At 39.8% G+C, this 17192-nt stretch overlaps 1 protein-coding gene across 1 annotated transcript in view; it reads left to right on the top strand.

The window, feature by feature from the left end:
* Nucleotides 1–17192, top strand: part of SLC9A9 (solute carrier family 9 member A9) — a 534896-nt gene that overhangs the window by 154200 nt on the left and 363504 nt on the right. The window contains exon 6 of the mRNA XM_090275635.1: nucleotides 11133–11238. Coding sequence (XP_090131761.1) covers nucleotides 11133–11238 — 106 coding nt within the window. The remainder of the gene's footprint in view (nucleotides 1–11132; nucleotides 11239–17192) is intronic.

Here is a 17192-nt window from a genome sequence, read left to right as displayed (position 1 = left end):
GGCTCGTACGCAGGCTTTGGGATTATATAAAGTCATAGTTGCCTGATAGAATAATTGAGCAGGGGTGCTCTAGCCCCTATTTCCTGCTCACACATCAATCATGTCCTACCCACCCACAAGTTATAAAGCAAAATTCAAATCTGTGCTTGGCTTGGTATTTCACTGCTTTTTCAAACCAGTGCCATTGTTTCTCTAATTAAATATCCTTTTCTTCGTAAATTGACTGCCAGTCTACACCCTGAGCCGCTGACTACAGCTTATCCTGTGTAATGTGTGTCTACAGCCAGCACTCCCCACAGCCCTCCTCCCAGGATGCGGATGCAACCTACTGCTTCTCATCCAGCAGAGCACCCGGCAGGTGGACGTGGGGGTCCCTGTAACAAATTCTCCAACGTGGCAAAATATTATTTATTATTGTCTTCTTGGCATGATCAGTCAGTTAGGAGCACTAGACAGATGTGTAGCATTGAGTTTTTATCTTTTCTATTATCAACACTTTACAGAAATCAGTCTTCCAAAATGACTGGTGTTTTTATGCACCATACTTGAAAGTCATTATTTTCATTTAACGTTTTAAGTTGTGGGGTGGGGGCAGGGGGTGCCACCTTCATCTTTTAAAGTTTGCTGCAGTGTAACAATTCCAGAAGCACATGAATTATCTTACCTTGGATCATGTTGATAATCTGAAGAACCTTTCTATTTGGGGTTACTATGGTGACGGCTGCAAGGGTGATGTGTGAGCCACACTGCTGTTTTGATAAAAATAGGTATTAACTACCAGTCCCCATGCTCCTCATTTCACAGTCATTCTTGCAGGAGAACAGCATATATTAAAAAAAAAGGGGGGGGGGGGAGGAAAAGAAAGAAAGAAAAAAAAACTCCCTTTAAATAAGCATGAGAGAACATCTGCATAAAGAACAGTGACTGGTCATGTGTATAAAAATATTTTTAATTAAATTCTTTTTAATTAAACGGGGCATTTTGTTGAAGCCTTCTCTGTTATTTGCATGGAGCTTAGCCTTGCAGAAGAGAGCTGATTAACAGACCCAAGAACCTATAATTAAAAGCAGAACTGTTATTTTTGGAGAAAAGCCTCTTCAGTAAGGGTGACTTAATTGGACTGTCTCTCATATTTTTTCATTTGTCATTGAATTCTGTGGTTAGAATTTTGATTTATTGAACACAGGAGAAGTGATTGCTAGCATTGTCAAATCCAAAGAGTTTTATTTTTCAGTTTGTTTTCTCTTCAGTCCTTCTGATCACACACTCTCTTCACTGTCGTTTTCAATATTTATTTGTGGTCTTTATTAATTTCTTTCTTCTTTTTTTTTTTTTTTTGGACTGTGTCTTCTTTTTAAAGTCATCCATACTGTTCTTTTTCATGTCTGGTCTCATCTGCCTCTGCATTTTAGGGTTTGTGGTTTCTCATAACTTGTGCTACCAACATTCTACACAGACACGAGAAAACTGAATAACTTTCTATTCACAGACAAAAAAGTAAGAAATATATAATTTACACAGTAGTTTCTTCAGTACCAGGGTTGGCCTTGAAGACAAAGACAACAACATTCACTGAATATTGGCTAAGCGGCACATGAGGAGAGTGAGATAAATGTATTCTCATATCTGAAGAGAAATGCTCACACACAATGTGAGTCTCACATCCTAGAATCCTTTGCTCAGTTACCTGTAGAGAAACTTGACTCTTTTAGTGTCTAACACTTGATAGAGCAATATTGTGTTTGTATTAATGGGAGAACATGGAAAGCAGTGAGAAAATATTTGGGGTCTTTTCATATGTTTTCATTGAGTTCTGGAGGTTAGGAGGAATGGGGGGGTGGGCAGCATACTTCCCACTGATCGCAGGAGAGTTCTGAAGACTGCAGACAGACTAACCATTTTACTATGCAATCTGTGTTCCAAACCTGCACTCAGTGCCACTTAACAGTACTTGACTGTGTTTTTTTGTGTCTGTCCAATTCCAGGTTAAACACACTGGATAACATCAGTTTCAAAGTCTCTGAATAAACACAGGTCTTTAAAACACCGTCATATAAACCGAGGTTCTTTTCTTAAACAAATTTACTCAGAAATAAAAATAACAGCTTGGATTTATATTATGTATCTCTTTCAAAGGACTCAAGTAGCTTTCATTAGTATTTCAATTATTTTTATAGTTTTCTTGGCTAGAGAAGATCCATTTATTAGGTGAGATTATTGAGGAGCAGAAAAATATTGGGATTTTCTCAAAATTTTATAGTAAGTCAATGAAAGATTGATTCAAAATCTAAGATTTCTATTTCCTTAGATGACTAGACTGTTTTTTTTGTTTGTTTGTTTTTGCCAGACACTGACATCTATGTGATCAAAATATGTTATTGACTTTAGCTAATTGCTGGAAGCTCTAAAGTCAGTAACATAACCAATTCTATCCATCAGAGCAATGGTGCACTTGAGTCAGTATTTAGGAGCTGTCCAAAGCCACATATTGGCAGCAATTAAAAGCTCCTAAAGAATTTTACTATCTGGAGAGTATGTCATCAGGTGGTAACAACCATTACCTAAGTGTGTGTACATATGTAATCTAATTGGATTCTCACCACTGCCAGTCAATTATCTCCATTCTAAGAAACTGAGGTTCTAAACTTAAGTGGTTTATCTCAGTTTACAAGGGTCATAAGTACCAGAAATGGGAGACAAAGCATTTCCAATATTCTTTGTCTTATATCTCTACCACTTTGCAAAATATAAGGTGGGGCAAAAGTAGGTTTATGGAGTTAATATGGAAAATGATACAATAATTAATAAATAATAATACTTGGTGTATCGCATACTCACAAATGTAAACCTACCTTTGCCTCACCCTGTGTAACAGTGATATTTCAATCAGGCTTAGCCAAAAATGAAACCCAACAGTCAAATTCTCATTTTATTATTGATTTCATTTAGCAAAAATCTATTCAGCACCAGCTAGGTATTAAGCCTGTAGGAGTGACAGAGGGCGGGGGTGATAAACCAGAGACAAATCCTACCCTCAAGAAGCTCCAGTCTAAAGGGGGATGTAGCTACAACAACTGGCAGTAAGTTTAAAGACAAAACAGAGGTAGTCTAGACAACCTTGTAAGCAAAGAGGATGGGCCTCATGGACCCCTGTACCACTCTTGTGGGAAGAGGGTTCTGGAAAACTCCCCCCACCTCAATCCTATATTTTCCTTGGTTAAACAAGATAATATGTCAGTTGGAGGAACTTTGAACCATGTTTCTCTCTTATAAGAGATGGCCCTATGAATAGGTTTTTCATTCTCATTCAGAGCCATAGACAACATGATCTGCTCAACATTACCAAGATCTGCCTGGGCTTAGACACCATTTGGGGGTGTCATGGCTTGTGCATCCTGGAAGTCAGGGTCAAGGCAAGGGCACATGTACCTGCTGTAATGGCAGCTCACTCCTCATTCATCCAGAGAAGAATCAAACTCATGACCATTTGTCCTTGACACTATTTGCACTTGCTGCTCTGCAAGTCCTGACCTCAATCTTGCACAGGGGATTAAGCAGAATGATTAGGAAACTATGCACACTCCACATCTGGAGTCTACAATTTGGAGTTTGGGTCTAAAAACCATAGAAATTTAGCTTTTGGATTACCTTAAAGATAATCTCGCTCAACATCATTTTTAGATGGGGGCCCCGAGACTCAGAAAGAGAAAAACCAATGCACATTATATAGGAATTAGTTGTTCTTTCCAAATGCAGAATTTCAAGGGGTAATTTGTGAGGAAGGATGGGAGGTGAAGAAGAATTTTTGTCAGTTCTCTGCTTGATATCTATTTTTCCCTCTGGAGGTTACTTCTGAGTGTCAAAGGGGAAACGCATAGGTAGAAGCTGTCGTTCATTTTATAATGGGCTAACACTCTGATGACATGAGTAATAACAGTTTTAGTAACTGCTATTAATTGAGCTACAATATGCCAGACAGTTCACATAAGTCATTTCACTTAATCTTTCTCTAAAAACAAGAATGTTTTTATCTCTGTTTTGCTGTTGAAACTTACTGAAAGCTTAGTGAGGTTAAGTAACTGGCTCAAGATCACTAGGTTTATTTGTATCACAGCCGGGATCTAAACACAGGTTGGTTTGACATCAGAGTCAAGTTCCCCACCATTATCTCTACTTTGGGACAGAGTTTTGAATGACCAAATCTGGGCACAAAGGTCTTTCTTCAAGAAACTGAAAGCCCAGTTATGGAAAGTTAGCTCTACAGAACACGAGAAAATAATAGATGACAACCAACTATTGTAAGTGTTTCAGGATATGGAAAATGGATAAAACAAGGCTCCAGGTGTTCTGAGGATGGGATTTCAAGAACACATTCTGTGGACAGCTGGAGAACAGCTGTAGCTGACAGCCTTCTCCAGCTCACTGCTTTGGGGAACAGAGTGGCTCTGTTTCAATGAAAGCAGTTCTTTCTCAACAATACCCAAAGATAGACCTATAAGACAGAAGTTTCGAAAGTCAGTGTCCAGACCAGCCATTCCATTTATGTGTTAAAAAAGATATTGCACATGGTGGCAAGCTGGATTAGGAAATTCTTAGAGTATTTCCTTGGATGGGAGGCTGTCTGGCTCCCTGCAAAGCTCAGTTTGGCTGTCTGACATCAACACCATAGGGTACTCACTTTCAGGGTCAGAATGAGCACTTCTACCAGCCTGAAAGGGAGTGACTCCTTAAGGGTGAGATGTCTAGGAGACAAGGAGAGCACCTACTAGTTGCCCAGACTGGGATTGGGTTCCCTTGCTCTACAAGCCTCCTCACTGAGGCCCTAGGGTTAGGAGTCCTTGAAAAGTGACTTCTCTTCTTCTAGAGCACAGCCAAGAAAGGACAGGGACCAATCTTTTACTGGACTGACCTTTTACTGCAGATAAAAAAACATTGTGCTATTCAATTTATTATTTTGAACTGAAATGGGGACAGCTTTTTACAACTAGTGAGTGGACTAAGAAGTGACTGGTCACAATGGAAGAATATAAGAGGGACAGGAGCTGGTCTGATCCTCGAGGAGTTCATTACATGGCATGTGACCTTCAAGTTTCATTCATTCATTCACTCATTTCGTCGACTGAATTAATTGCCTCCTGCTTGCCAGAAACTATCAAAGGCACTGAGGAACACACAGATGAACAACTGATAACAGTGATGACCAATTTTTCATCTAAGAGGACTGGTTCAAAGAAAAGTTAAGATTCTCGCAGCCCATTTCTTAGGGATTGTTTGTTAAAATGCTGCTCTCACATAAGAAAGTGCATTTATTTGCTCTTGAACTTCTGCATTCTTATATTATTTCCCAGTCCAGAAGGGATTACTGTAGAGGGCTCAAGTTTCAGATATGACAAAGCTAGTTCATATACTGCCGTATCTGATGTAATATAGCACCTCTGGAACTGGTTTCTTTTTCTTTCCTTGACTGACCTTGTAAACTACTGAATTGCAAAGTGGAGCTTGCCTCTTAATATTATATCCTCTAAAGCCAGAGATTGTTTCCATTGCAAACAAGATAAACCGCAACACTTTTTTAACACAGACAAAAAGCTTCTGGGTTGGTGATGACGCCACTCATTGAGACAGGTAATTCAAGAGCAAGGGCAGCAGGCTAACTGGAGCTGGTACAAGGGCGAAGGATCTGTAGAACATCCATACTCAGCGCCTGCCTCACAGTCGGTGCTTAGTATTTGTTTCAGAAGAAGGACACCAGGTGGAGTTGTCCGGGAAGCAGCTAATACAGGAGTCTGTACCCGATGGAGAAGAAGCGATGGTCTGGAAATTGAGATGATCAAGTGTGGATGAGATTGCCCAGGGAGAGCTTGTAGAGTGAGAGGGGACCTGGCGAGGTGTTCCTGGGCAGCACCTGTATTGAAAGGATGGATTACAAAGGAGAGAGAAAGAGAAGCTAGAGATGTTTCAGGGAAACTAGGAGAGACCAGTCTCCAGCACAAAGGAAGTGAGAACACGCAAAGAGACAGGAAGGACCCACAGGCAGTGCCATGTCATGTAGAGGGCCCAGCACTCTGGAAGCCCAGGGATGAAGCACTGAGAAGGGGTGTGGAGGGGAGGGGTCCTCACCTTTGGCACCTTGGGCCTTGGAGATGAACTCAGAGTTCCACAATTTGTTCCTTCATTAAGTTTTGCCGATTTTTAAGAAGGCATTTTGTCCATTCTGATTATAAAAATAGTGCATGCTTATTGTAGAAAATTTATAAAATACAAAAAAAGTTTAAAGAAAAACATGAGCATGGCTACTGCTTGCTTTTCTCATGGAGCCACTCTGTGACTCTTGGCATGTCGTCCCCAGACTTGGCCTGCCCGATGGTGCTAACCTGGCATCCTGGCTTGGCCCTCGTCATTCTCTTCTCAGCCCTGCAGTGTGGTACAGACAGGATAAACCCTGGGAGGCAAAGTGATTTTTCAGCTATTAAACGATATATTCTGAACAAATGAGTGACCAGGTGGTGACACACAAGGATGATTAGTCAGCCCAGAGGCCCCCACGGGAGCACATACTCACAAACACACAGCCTCCTTGTTAGTCCAGGTGTTTCCTTGCTAATCATGATCTCAAACATGGATTTGTCTAAGTGACTTCTTTTTTGCCAGTGGTAGGGTAGGGGCAGGAAGGACTGTGCTAATGAGGGGTCATGCCAGCCACACCCCTAATCAGTAGCTCAGGTATTAAATAGTCACTGCAGGGGGCCTCACCTGCCACCTCGGCAGCAAGAGTGGGTGGCTAATTTCCTCACTCACCTATTCAACTCACTTGTGGTCCAGCACATACTTCCTCTTGTAAGACACATGGCCTGGCTTCAGTTCAAACTATTCCATTTCCCCACAGGGTAGATGGGAATGCACAAAGTAATAGCTTTCTCTCCAGTGTGGGATCATGTTTAGGAATGGGAGTTCAGATCTTTGTATCAAAGGAATTATGGGACTATTAGAACCATTTTGAACAAAACTGGATATTTAATTAAAAACCTTCCCTCCAAAGATGCAACGATCTAACTGGAAAGAAGCAGTGGCCTCCATCCCAACACAGCATGGCTTCCATAGCAGGGAGGTAGGGAAAGCTGCCCAGGGCCTTACATCTCCATCCATGAGCCCAGGAAACCCTCCAGGAATGAGCAAAAAATCATCTTATTCTCATAACTTGCAAATACAAATAAGCAACTACAGAGACTACAGTCAACAATACACCTGCCATGACAGAATGTTCTAGTTTAAGAAGAACTTTTATTCCACAAGATTCTAGCAAAAGGAAAATGCTATCAGTTAGTGACCCCCTCCCCAGCTGAAGCCTCTTTGTTTTCATCATATTCAGGGTGCTGACTCTGACCAAAAAGGAGAAAGAGATTACTTAGCAGAGGTTATTTCTACCCCTCCCACCACCACCTGCAACTTTGCCTATCATGATTGAGGACCCATTCAGCTAGAACAATGAAACTGATTCTATGGTAAAATGTGATCTCACTAATTGTCATGCCAGCTCCTGACATTTTATTTCTGTTGACTCTGCTATCCCAAATCTAGTTGTTGAGTTGACTAGTCCTTCTTCTAGGATAATTTTTAGTACATAAAAATATATTTACAGAAATTCATGGTAGGTATGATTTTCAGACTTGTTCATGTTTAGGGACAGGTCTAGCAAATATATCACATGTATTTATGATTCCTTTTCCCTATCACCCACTATCTATAAATGTCCTGCTAAGATCTCTCATGAACTCTCTTCTCTTTCTGTATACCTTACTTAGGCAATCTCTGCCACTCTTGTGGCTTCATGTTTCATCCGTATACTTATAGCCTCCAAATTCTTTTTTCTGCCCTCTTTTTCAGTCTTTTATTCCCAGCTTTCTTATTTAAATTTCCACTTCAAATTCCACCTGGCTATCTAAGTCAATATGTCTGAAACCAAACTTACTGGATCCCCCTGTCTACAAATTAATTTCCCTTATGCCATTCTATCTCAACTGCCCAGTATTGAAACCCAGAGTCACTCTTTGCTGTCTCTTGATCACCAAGACCCACCAGTTCTCCATCGTAAATATGAGGGGGGTATTGTCTCCCGTGTTTACCCTCCCTGATATTACTTATTATTCATTCACTCATTAAAGGCTTATTGTATTCTAGCATTGTGCTAAGGGCTAGTGACACACAGAGAAGATGAGAACCAATGAATGAATAAAGTACCAAGCACTGTGGTAACTGATCTATCAGAACTCAGAGTGGTGAATGAGCAGAAGTTTGAGAGCCCGAATTGAGGCCTCTTTCTGTTTTGGTTCAACTCCTCTCTTGCAGGGGCATTTGGAAAAACCTCCACATCCGTTCTGTTCTCTGCCCTGCTGCCTGAGTTTATTTCTGAAGTTTGAATCATATAATGTCATCCTCATGACTAAAACCCTTCCCTGGCTTCCCATTGCACAGGACAAACACCGAACTTCTTGACCCTGCTTACAAAACCTTCAAACTCAGCTATTTCCCATAGCACTCTTTTATACAACATAGTTATCAATTTCACAGTCCATGAAATAGGAAAGGAAAGAACAGAAATTAAAATGCCCAATCTGCCTTAAAATTTTATCATCAGTATTATTTTCAATCACCCTTTCCCCTCCTTTGGCAATCAACTCAATGGATCATTTTCCTAATGATGGCTGTTCACACTTTGCATAACTGTTTCAAATGATAAGACACTGCACAGTTTTGATGAGTGCAGATAATCAGCATGTGATTATTTCATGTCCTGATGTACTCACAGGTGCTCCATGCAAGTTTGTGGCTGTGGTGGCCCTGCAGCACAAGAAACAAGTCCTTAGGTCTTGCTCTTAGGGACATCGAGTCCATCTTTCCAGATGAGTATGACCTCAGGAGAGAATGAGAACCAGGTGCCAACTACCTGTCCCTTCAATGGAGTAGGACCTTGCAAGACCATTCATTTAGTAATTCATGCACCAAATACTTACTGCGCATTTGCCAAGTATCACATGTTGCAAAGATGAGTTCTATCCCCAGGGAGCTCACAGTCTCTTCTGTGATAAGTTCTGTGATTTAATCCAAATGCTGGGATCCAGAAAGGAGTCAGCCAAGTCTCAGGGGTCAGGGATCTGGGGAAACAGTTGAGAGGTTTTAAAAGATTGAATAAAGTTTTTTTTTTTGTTTTTTTTTTTTTTTGCATCCTATCCTCTTTATATATTTTATTTATTTTTTAAGTATATTTTACTAATTATGTTGTTACAGTTGTCCCAATTTCTTTTTCCCTTTGCTCCACTCTGCCCAGTATCCCCATTCCCTCCAGCAATCCCACCGCTGTTAGTTCATGTCCATAGGTCATGCATATGTTCTTTGACTTTACCCTTTCCTATACTACTCTTAACTTCCCCTTGTCTGTTTTGTACCAACCTATTATGCTTCTTAATCCCTGCACCATTTCCCCATTTCTCCCCTATTTCTGATAACCCTCCAAATGATGCCCGTACCTATGATTCTGTTCCTATTCTGGTTTGCTTAGTTAGATTTTTTTTTTCTTTTTAGATTCTGTTGTTGTCATTTTAATGTTCATAGTTTTGATCTTCTTTTTCTTAAATAAGTCCCTTTAACATTTCAGATGAACTCTTTTAGTTTTACCTTGTCTGGGAAGCACTTTATCTGCCCTTCCATTCTAAATGATAGCTTTGCTGGATAGAGTAGTCTTGGTTGTATCTCCTTGCTTTTCATCACCTTGAATTCTTCTTGCCAGTCCCTTCTTGCCTACAAAGTTTCTTCTGAGAAATCAGCTGATAGTCTTCTAGGCACCCATTTGTAGGTAACTCTGCTTTTCTCTTGCTGCTTTTAAGATTCTCTCTTTATCTTAAACCTTTGGCATTTTAATTATGATGTGTCTTGGTGTGGTCCTTTTTAGGTTTAGCTTGTTTGGGACTCTCTGTGCTTCCTGGACTTGTGTGTCTTATTTCCTTCACCAAGTTTGGGAAGTTTTCCTTCATTCTTTTTTCACATAAGCTCTTAATTTCTTACTCTTACTCTTCTCCTGCTGGCACCCCTTTGATTCAGATGTTGGCACATTTAAAGTTGTCCCAGAGGTTCCTAAGCCTCTCCTCATTTTTTTTCAATTCTGGTTTCCTCGTTCTGTATTGGTTGACTTTTTTTCTTCCCTATATTCTACATCATTAATTTGAACCCCAGTATCCTTCCTTTTACCATTGGTTTTGTGTGGACTTTCCTTTGTTTTATTTAGCATAGACTTTACTTCTTCCCTTACACGTTTGTCATACTTAAGCATAACTGTCAGGTCTATGAGCATCTTTATCACCAATGTTTTGAACTCGACATCTGTTAGGTTGGCTATCTCCTCATCTGTTAGGTTGGCTATATCCTTGTTACTTAGTTCTCCCATTGGAGCCTTGATCCATTCCCCCTTTTGGGCCATATTTCTCTGTCTCCTCATCTTGACAGGCTTCTGTGTTTGTTTGCCTCTGTGTCTTAGGGAGAGCTGTAACACCTGCCTGGATGAGTATTTCTTCTTTATATGTTTGTTTTTAGTTGTGGAAGGGGAGACAGCTGGAAGTCCCCAAAAATATACTCTCTTAGACTCTTTTTCTTTTCTTTTTTTGCAGGAATGCATGTGTGTGCATGCACATGTGTGTGTTTATGTATTTAAGAAATGGGGGGATAGCACATGGATGGGAAAGAAATTGCTGTCCTTGTAAAGGGAACCCAAATGCAAAGGTAGTTAAAACCTCACAATTTTCTTGGGGGAAATGATGGGAACTTACTGTGGTTTGAGGGAGGCAGCCAGGGAGAGGCAGGGAAGGGTGCCGAGGGTTATGCTGGGAGGTAAACAGGGTACAGGTTACAGAAAACTTGTATAAGGAACTCACACTTTCTCCGTAAGCTGTGGAAGCCCAGAGAAGTCTCTAAGCAAGAGAAGTCACTAATCAGATGAGTTTTTGAATAAAGGTCCACTGTGGGTACAGAGGACGGATTTGAGATAAGCCTTGAATGGATGCTCTTCTGAGTGACCACAGTCAAGTACAGATCCATGGCTGTGTCCCAACTGACTCGGCATTTTTGTGTGTGTTTTTTCCTAGTGACAGTGCTGGCCATCTTCCATGAACTGCATGTTGACCCTGACCTGTACACACTCTTGTTTGGGGAGAGTGTGCTGAATGATGCAGTGGCCATAGTGCTAACATAGTAAGTACCAGAATTCAGCCAATGTTTCTTTGGTGATGTGAAATAGGCTTCCACTTGGTCCTAGTGGTTTTAATAACATCTTTTCATTTTTCCCATATTATTCTTTTTTATTTAAATGATTAATTAATTAATTTTTATAACAATAGAAAATAGTAATTCCCCCCTCTTAGACTTAAAACCCTTTATAATCTTATGAAGGACAATGGGCGAAGGTCTCATGCTTCTCTAGCTGCTTCAAGCTGGGCATGGTTGTCATCCTACCCACCCTTGGTTCCAGAAGTCCCTAATAAGAGTAGGAGTGTGGAGAGGAGGGTGGCCTTCCCACATGCGGAAGGATCGTGCAGAGTCCAGGTCAATTGGCTGTCCCCGGACAACAGCATGCTTGGTTTAACAGTCTGGCATCCTTGTTGTATTCTGAGGGCAAGATATTTGGCAACAGAGTTAAAAGGCATCATTCAATCCATAACCAATAGATGACAAAAGTCAGGTATTAATTCTTCAATGTGCCACATTAGAGAAAAAAAAAAGGGCTTTTTTGGAGGAAGGTGTGCCAGGCATGTCACACCTGTCCAAAACCCTTTTGCCCACTATACTTAGTTTGGGCTGAGGGGAATTTTAGGTTTCCCCCCTCTCAGACCTCTGGGCTCTTTCTATCCAAGCCATTAGGATAGAAAAGAGAAACCAGTATTAAAGTGAAGCCCACAGACCACCCCATTCTTCACCAACTCAGCTACTTAGTTCAGTCTCAGGAGGCAGCAATGCAGACAGGATTAAGTGAGGCCTATATGTAGAGACAATCACTCAGGTAATGAGATCATAGGCTTATGCCCTTTGAAAACAGAAAACACATGTTAATTTATGCAACATAACCCACAAACCAGTCTCTAAATCTGTAAGACTGTCTTATTGGGAAGACATCCAGTTGCAAGGCATTTGACATTCCTCTTGCCTGTAAATTAAGCATCTTTGATGACGGCATAGGCCTATTTTAACTTTCAAATGAAAACAAACTTTAAATGAAAAGGAACTTTAAAGACACTTAGCTGCACTATTTTATAGTCTACCACTGATAATAGCATCTTTTTTATTATGTCATAGAGATACAGGCAATTTTTAGCTTAGCTTATCTTTTAAGGAACTATTACAAAAGAGATTCTCCAATATCGGGTATAATTCCTAGGCACTTAATGTCTAACACTATTAATGGGTTTCATGATTCCAGCCTATTACAGCATACTACAGAGAGGTTACCATTTATTCATTTTTTCCTCAATGTATATATTTAGATGATTCAATTAGGGTTCCCAAAATGCACATAAGTGAGCTTTCTTAACTTCAACTCTATGTAATTTAATTATTTTCCTTATACAAGTCATTTTCCAGTTAATAGACTAATAGAAACTATTTTATTTATAGTAATCTTGGCAAACAGTTTGAGATAGAACTTGAGAGTCAGAATACTCTTTTCATTTCTCAATGCAAATGTGATATGTTACAGGAACACATGCAATTTTAAGTTGTCAGATGACAAGTGAAGCCAACAGAGCATCAGTTAACAGTTCATGTAATTCTTCCTTCATCCTAAGGGAATTTTATTTTTGAGATGAGAACTAGTGCTCTTTCCTCACCTCCTCTCTAGACACCATTTATATTTAATAAATACCACTTTGGTGGCTTTCCCTGTACCAGAGGGTCTCTTCTTGGTTTCAGATTAAGGCCAACATTTTGAGCAACTGTCAAATAACCAAAGGAAAGTAACTATGTGATAATTAAATGTGATCATGGGACCCAATTCAAGAGGTTAACTACTTCCAATGATTTGAAGTGTGTTGTGAAGTAAGCAAGGACTCTCAGAAGTCAGATCTCAAGAGGGAGGACAGAGCAGAGCAGCACTGCTCCTGTTTCCTGCCAGCTGACATTTTGTAAGGATGCTGCCCAGAACTGCCACTGCATTCAGCAACTTGCAAGTAAGAGTCTTCAAGTAAACTTATATTTCACCTGGCCACCGATGAGTGCCCTTCTTGCATTAAAGGAAAATATGAGAGCAAATTAAGAGCAAAAGCCATGGCAGACTCACAAATGCTGAAAAATGTTTTTAAAGAATCACCAAGAAAAGTAACTAGGACACCAGGAATCCCTGTCCAAGAAATACAAACACTATTAAAGACACGTTTTTAAAATTAAAAAAAAAATCTGCCAAGTCCCTCCTTTTCACTGTCTGAGCTGCCAATTTATAAAGAGCTGAGCAAAGAGCCAAACCACTGACGCACGAATGAGCTGGGAAAGAATCACTTAGCCACAGCGCAGGGAACATTGGCTTTTCCAGGGCAGCATTTTCATTTGCAGCAGTTCCGTTAAAAATGCAGACTCAAAAAAAAAAAAAAAATGTAGACTCCAGGGACAAATGTTGATGCTGCTGATTAAACACAAGCCTGGGGGCTTTAAACAGTCTGTGTAGTGTCACCTGAGGTCCATACGCAGTTATTAGTGGAAGTGTCTTTCCTACTCCCCTCCCTACCCATCAGGACTTCTGCCTTCACCACAGGAGACCCATACTAGCCCAAACCTTGCACTCCTCAGCTCAACAATCCAGATATTGTGCAGAGTGACTCTAAGAGTTCCATCTTTAAAATAAAGGGCATCTTACATTAGGAATACCTGGCATGCACAATAGCATCTACACGATTGACTCTGCAGGCTCTTTCTTCCGCCTGGTGCCTTTGTATCCCACCAGAGCCTCCTATGATCTTCACTGAGTGGATGGACCTCGCTGTCCCGGGTGTAGGTTGCCTGCCCACCATTGCCTCCACCTTGCCCAGTTATTCATGTTTAGTATTCGTCACTTTGCTCACTCACTTGCTTCTGAAACTGAGGTTCCGGCACATGATAATCTTTTTGTACATCTACTCACACATGTGCGATCCTTTTAATGCCCCAGCCCTACACTCTCTCTTTTACCTATTTTCTAGTTCCTTTAGACAAACCCCATTTAAAAATCATTTAAGTTTTCCATTACTTTCAGACTAGAATTCAAATATTTTTCTCTCTACTCGTCTCTCCCTTCACGCTAAACCGTGCATGGCAGGTGCCTCCATAACCTCGCACACACAGCGTCGTCCTCCCGGCCTCTGTTTCTGCCTCGTCAAGTCTTCCACCACTTACACCATCCCCTCCCCCACCCCACCATGCCCTGACCTCCATCAGTTCCTTTTGCAGGACAGCATGCCAACCTTGGGTTTACATGTGTATTTGTCATTTAGATAGTAACTTTTAGAACACTATCTATGTACTTAAAATGCATAAGAACAAATGAAAACCTCTTTTGTGTTTTCCCTTTCATAGTTCCACATTAGTGGGGGTTTTTCAAGTTTAGAAATGGTGATAGAGCTCTTCTGTACCATAGAAAAGAGAAGTTATAATTTTGATGTGAAATCAAGTATAATAAAGAATCCAAATCATTGACCACTGTGGCCCTTGGCAGTGCCTCTAGAGACCGTTTGGCATGGCTACACACTTTCATTGGCTTTCCTGTCCTCCACCAGCAAACCTCCTTCTTAAAAATCATCCTCTTAACTGGGAGTATTTTAAACATTTTGCATGTTAGTATGCTCTGGTTTTCAGACAACTATTTATAATTGAATTTGATGACCATTGTCCTATATACAATAGCAGGTGGTAAGTAGTGTCCTTATGAGTTAAAATGATGTGAAATTGTTTATCTTAAAATAAAAGTAATTTTATTTAACATAAGGGTTTTGAAATTAGCTGGACCCACACTGCTATTTCAGGTATATAGAGAATGTCTTGCCCAAACATATATGCATATGAGTTCACCAATAAGTGAACTCCACATTATGGATTTGCATTTCTAAAGATTGTTTCATAGACTATGAAGAAAATAAAAAGATATACTGAGGAGGTCTTGAAGGATGTGTGGCTTGATTCCTGACAAAGACATTACTTTCAGAGGCAGCATGGTTGAGGAGAAGGAACCCTAGGTTTAAGTCAAGAGAGCGGGTGTCAGGATTGCCAAGAATTATTTGTGCAGCTTTGCAGTTGACAGGAAACCAACCCAAGCTGGGTAAACAAAAAGAGAACCTGTGTTGGCTGATGTTCTGAACAGCAGGAATAGAAATGGCTCAGGAAAGGGTCTGGGGAGATGACCAGGACTTTCTTTTCTCAGCTTCTTCAGAGTTAGCTCCCTCCCATGGTCACAGGATGGCCCTCATTTCCCAGGGCTATATCATTCTTTGAGAATAGAGAAAAAAGCCTGTCTCACAAGTGCAAGCCCAAATCTCAGTATACCTTATAGATTTCTATGCCATTCCAGACCCACTTGGAACTAATCACTGCAGCCAGGGAAATGTACTGCTCAAATCTAAACCAGATGCTTCATGACTTCAAAGATGAAACCACATGAACTAAGGCTGGGGAACAGTGGGATTACTGCTTAGAGTGACGCTTCAAAAAGGAAAAGTGGATGAATGCTGGATAGAAAGAAAACAAAACCAAACCTAGAAGACCTCTGCAGTGACTACATTTAGCCATGAACTCCCCATGCTTGTTTCTTTATCTGTGCAATGGAAGAATAATTGTTCTATATACATCACAAAATTTTTCAGAGCAATAAAAAGATCAGTCTAGTTGGAAAGCCTCCATAATCTATATAATCTATGCTACATAAATAAATATATACTTATGATAATTCATATAATCTTTTATATTAATATATTTTATTTTACTCACACAGATTTTCTAGTTTTTTTATTTTATTTATTTATTTGTTTATTTTTAGAAAGCAGGGAAGGGTGGGAGAAGGGTAGATACATGAATGTGTGGTTGTCTTTTGTGCGCCCCCAACTGGGGACCTGGCACACAATCCAGGCATGTGTCCTGAGTGGGAATCGAACAAGCGACCCTCTGGTTCATAGGCCAGTACTCAATCCACTAAGCCACACCAGCCAGGGCAGATTTTCTAGTTTTATTAAAATGACTGATGATAGACCTGCTTCTAGTGAAACATTCCTTCATAAATATGGCATTTTATGACCCAAGGAATGTAGAGAATAACCATTTTACATGTGATTTCCCCCTTTATGAATGAAACACTTAGTTAAGGCATACCATTGAAAGTTGAAAAATCAAGAAATAGAGGTTGAAGTATATTACTTAAAGTTATAAAGTTACTTACAAGCAAAATTGATATTTCTTGTAAAAGTTAGATGGAGAAGGGGAGAAGTAAAGGAAGGGATAAGTTAACTAAAATACCACATCTTTCATAGTAATAAATCAGTATCTACTGTGTAGAGTTGGTAAATCAAGAAATGGAGGTGTATGCATATTATTCAGAGCCAGAGGGACACCATAGAAAGAAATAAAAACATAAATAGTGAAAATAAGACACTTTTCTATGTAGGACCATGGCTTATGAAAAGGGAAAACATATAATTCAACTTTTTTATTTTATATCCTTCTTAACTGTCTAAATATTTATATATGTTTAGATTATATTTATTTAAAATAATTTTCAGGTGATCAAGATATCAAAAGCAGAAACTATAAAAGAAAAGCCAAGTTATTTATAGCAATAGAGTCAAGTAGCCCCAGCAGGCAAAAACCACTGCAAATAAAACTAACTACTTAAGGATAAACCAAGGACAGCAATTTCAACACACATTTTGATAGATTAATTGTCCTTATACATGATTATGTTAATCCTTAATATACCAAATGTACTAGTTATGTTACCTTCAGTAAGTTAAACTCTCTCTGCCTCAGATGTCTTGTTTATAAGATGAGGATGGTAAAGAACACTTGCCTCCTTGGTTGGGATTAAACATAATACACCTAAAACAGGGCCTGGCTTATAACACTCAATAAATGTTAGCTATAAGCTGCTGAAATTACTCCTGTTATCAAAGACCAATAAAGAAAAAGTAAGAAAAATAGAAAAA

This window comes from Furipterus horrens, unplaced genomic scaffold (genome assembly GCF_987537825.1).
Source record: "Furipterus horrens unplaced genomic scaffold, mFurHor1.1.pri manual_scaffold_1, whole genome shotgun sequence".
Taxonomy (NCBI): domain Eukaryota; kingdom Metazoa; phylum Chordata; class Mammalia; order Chiroptera; family Furipteridae; genus Furipterus; species Furipterus horrens.
The sequence above is the reverse complement of the archived record's forward strand: the minus strand, read 5'-3'. Positions and strand labels throughout refer to the sequence as shown.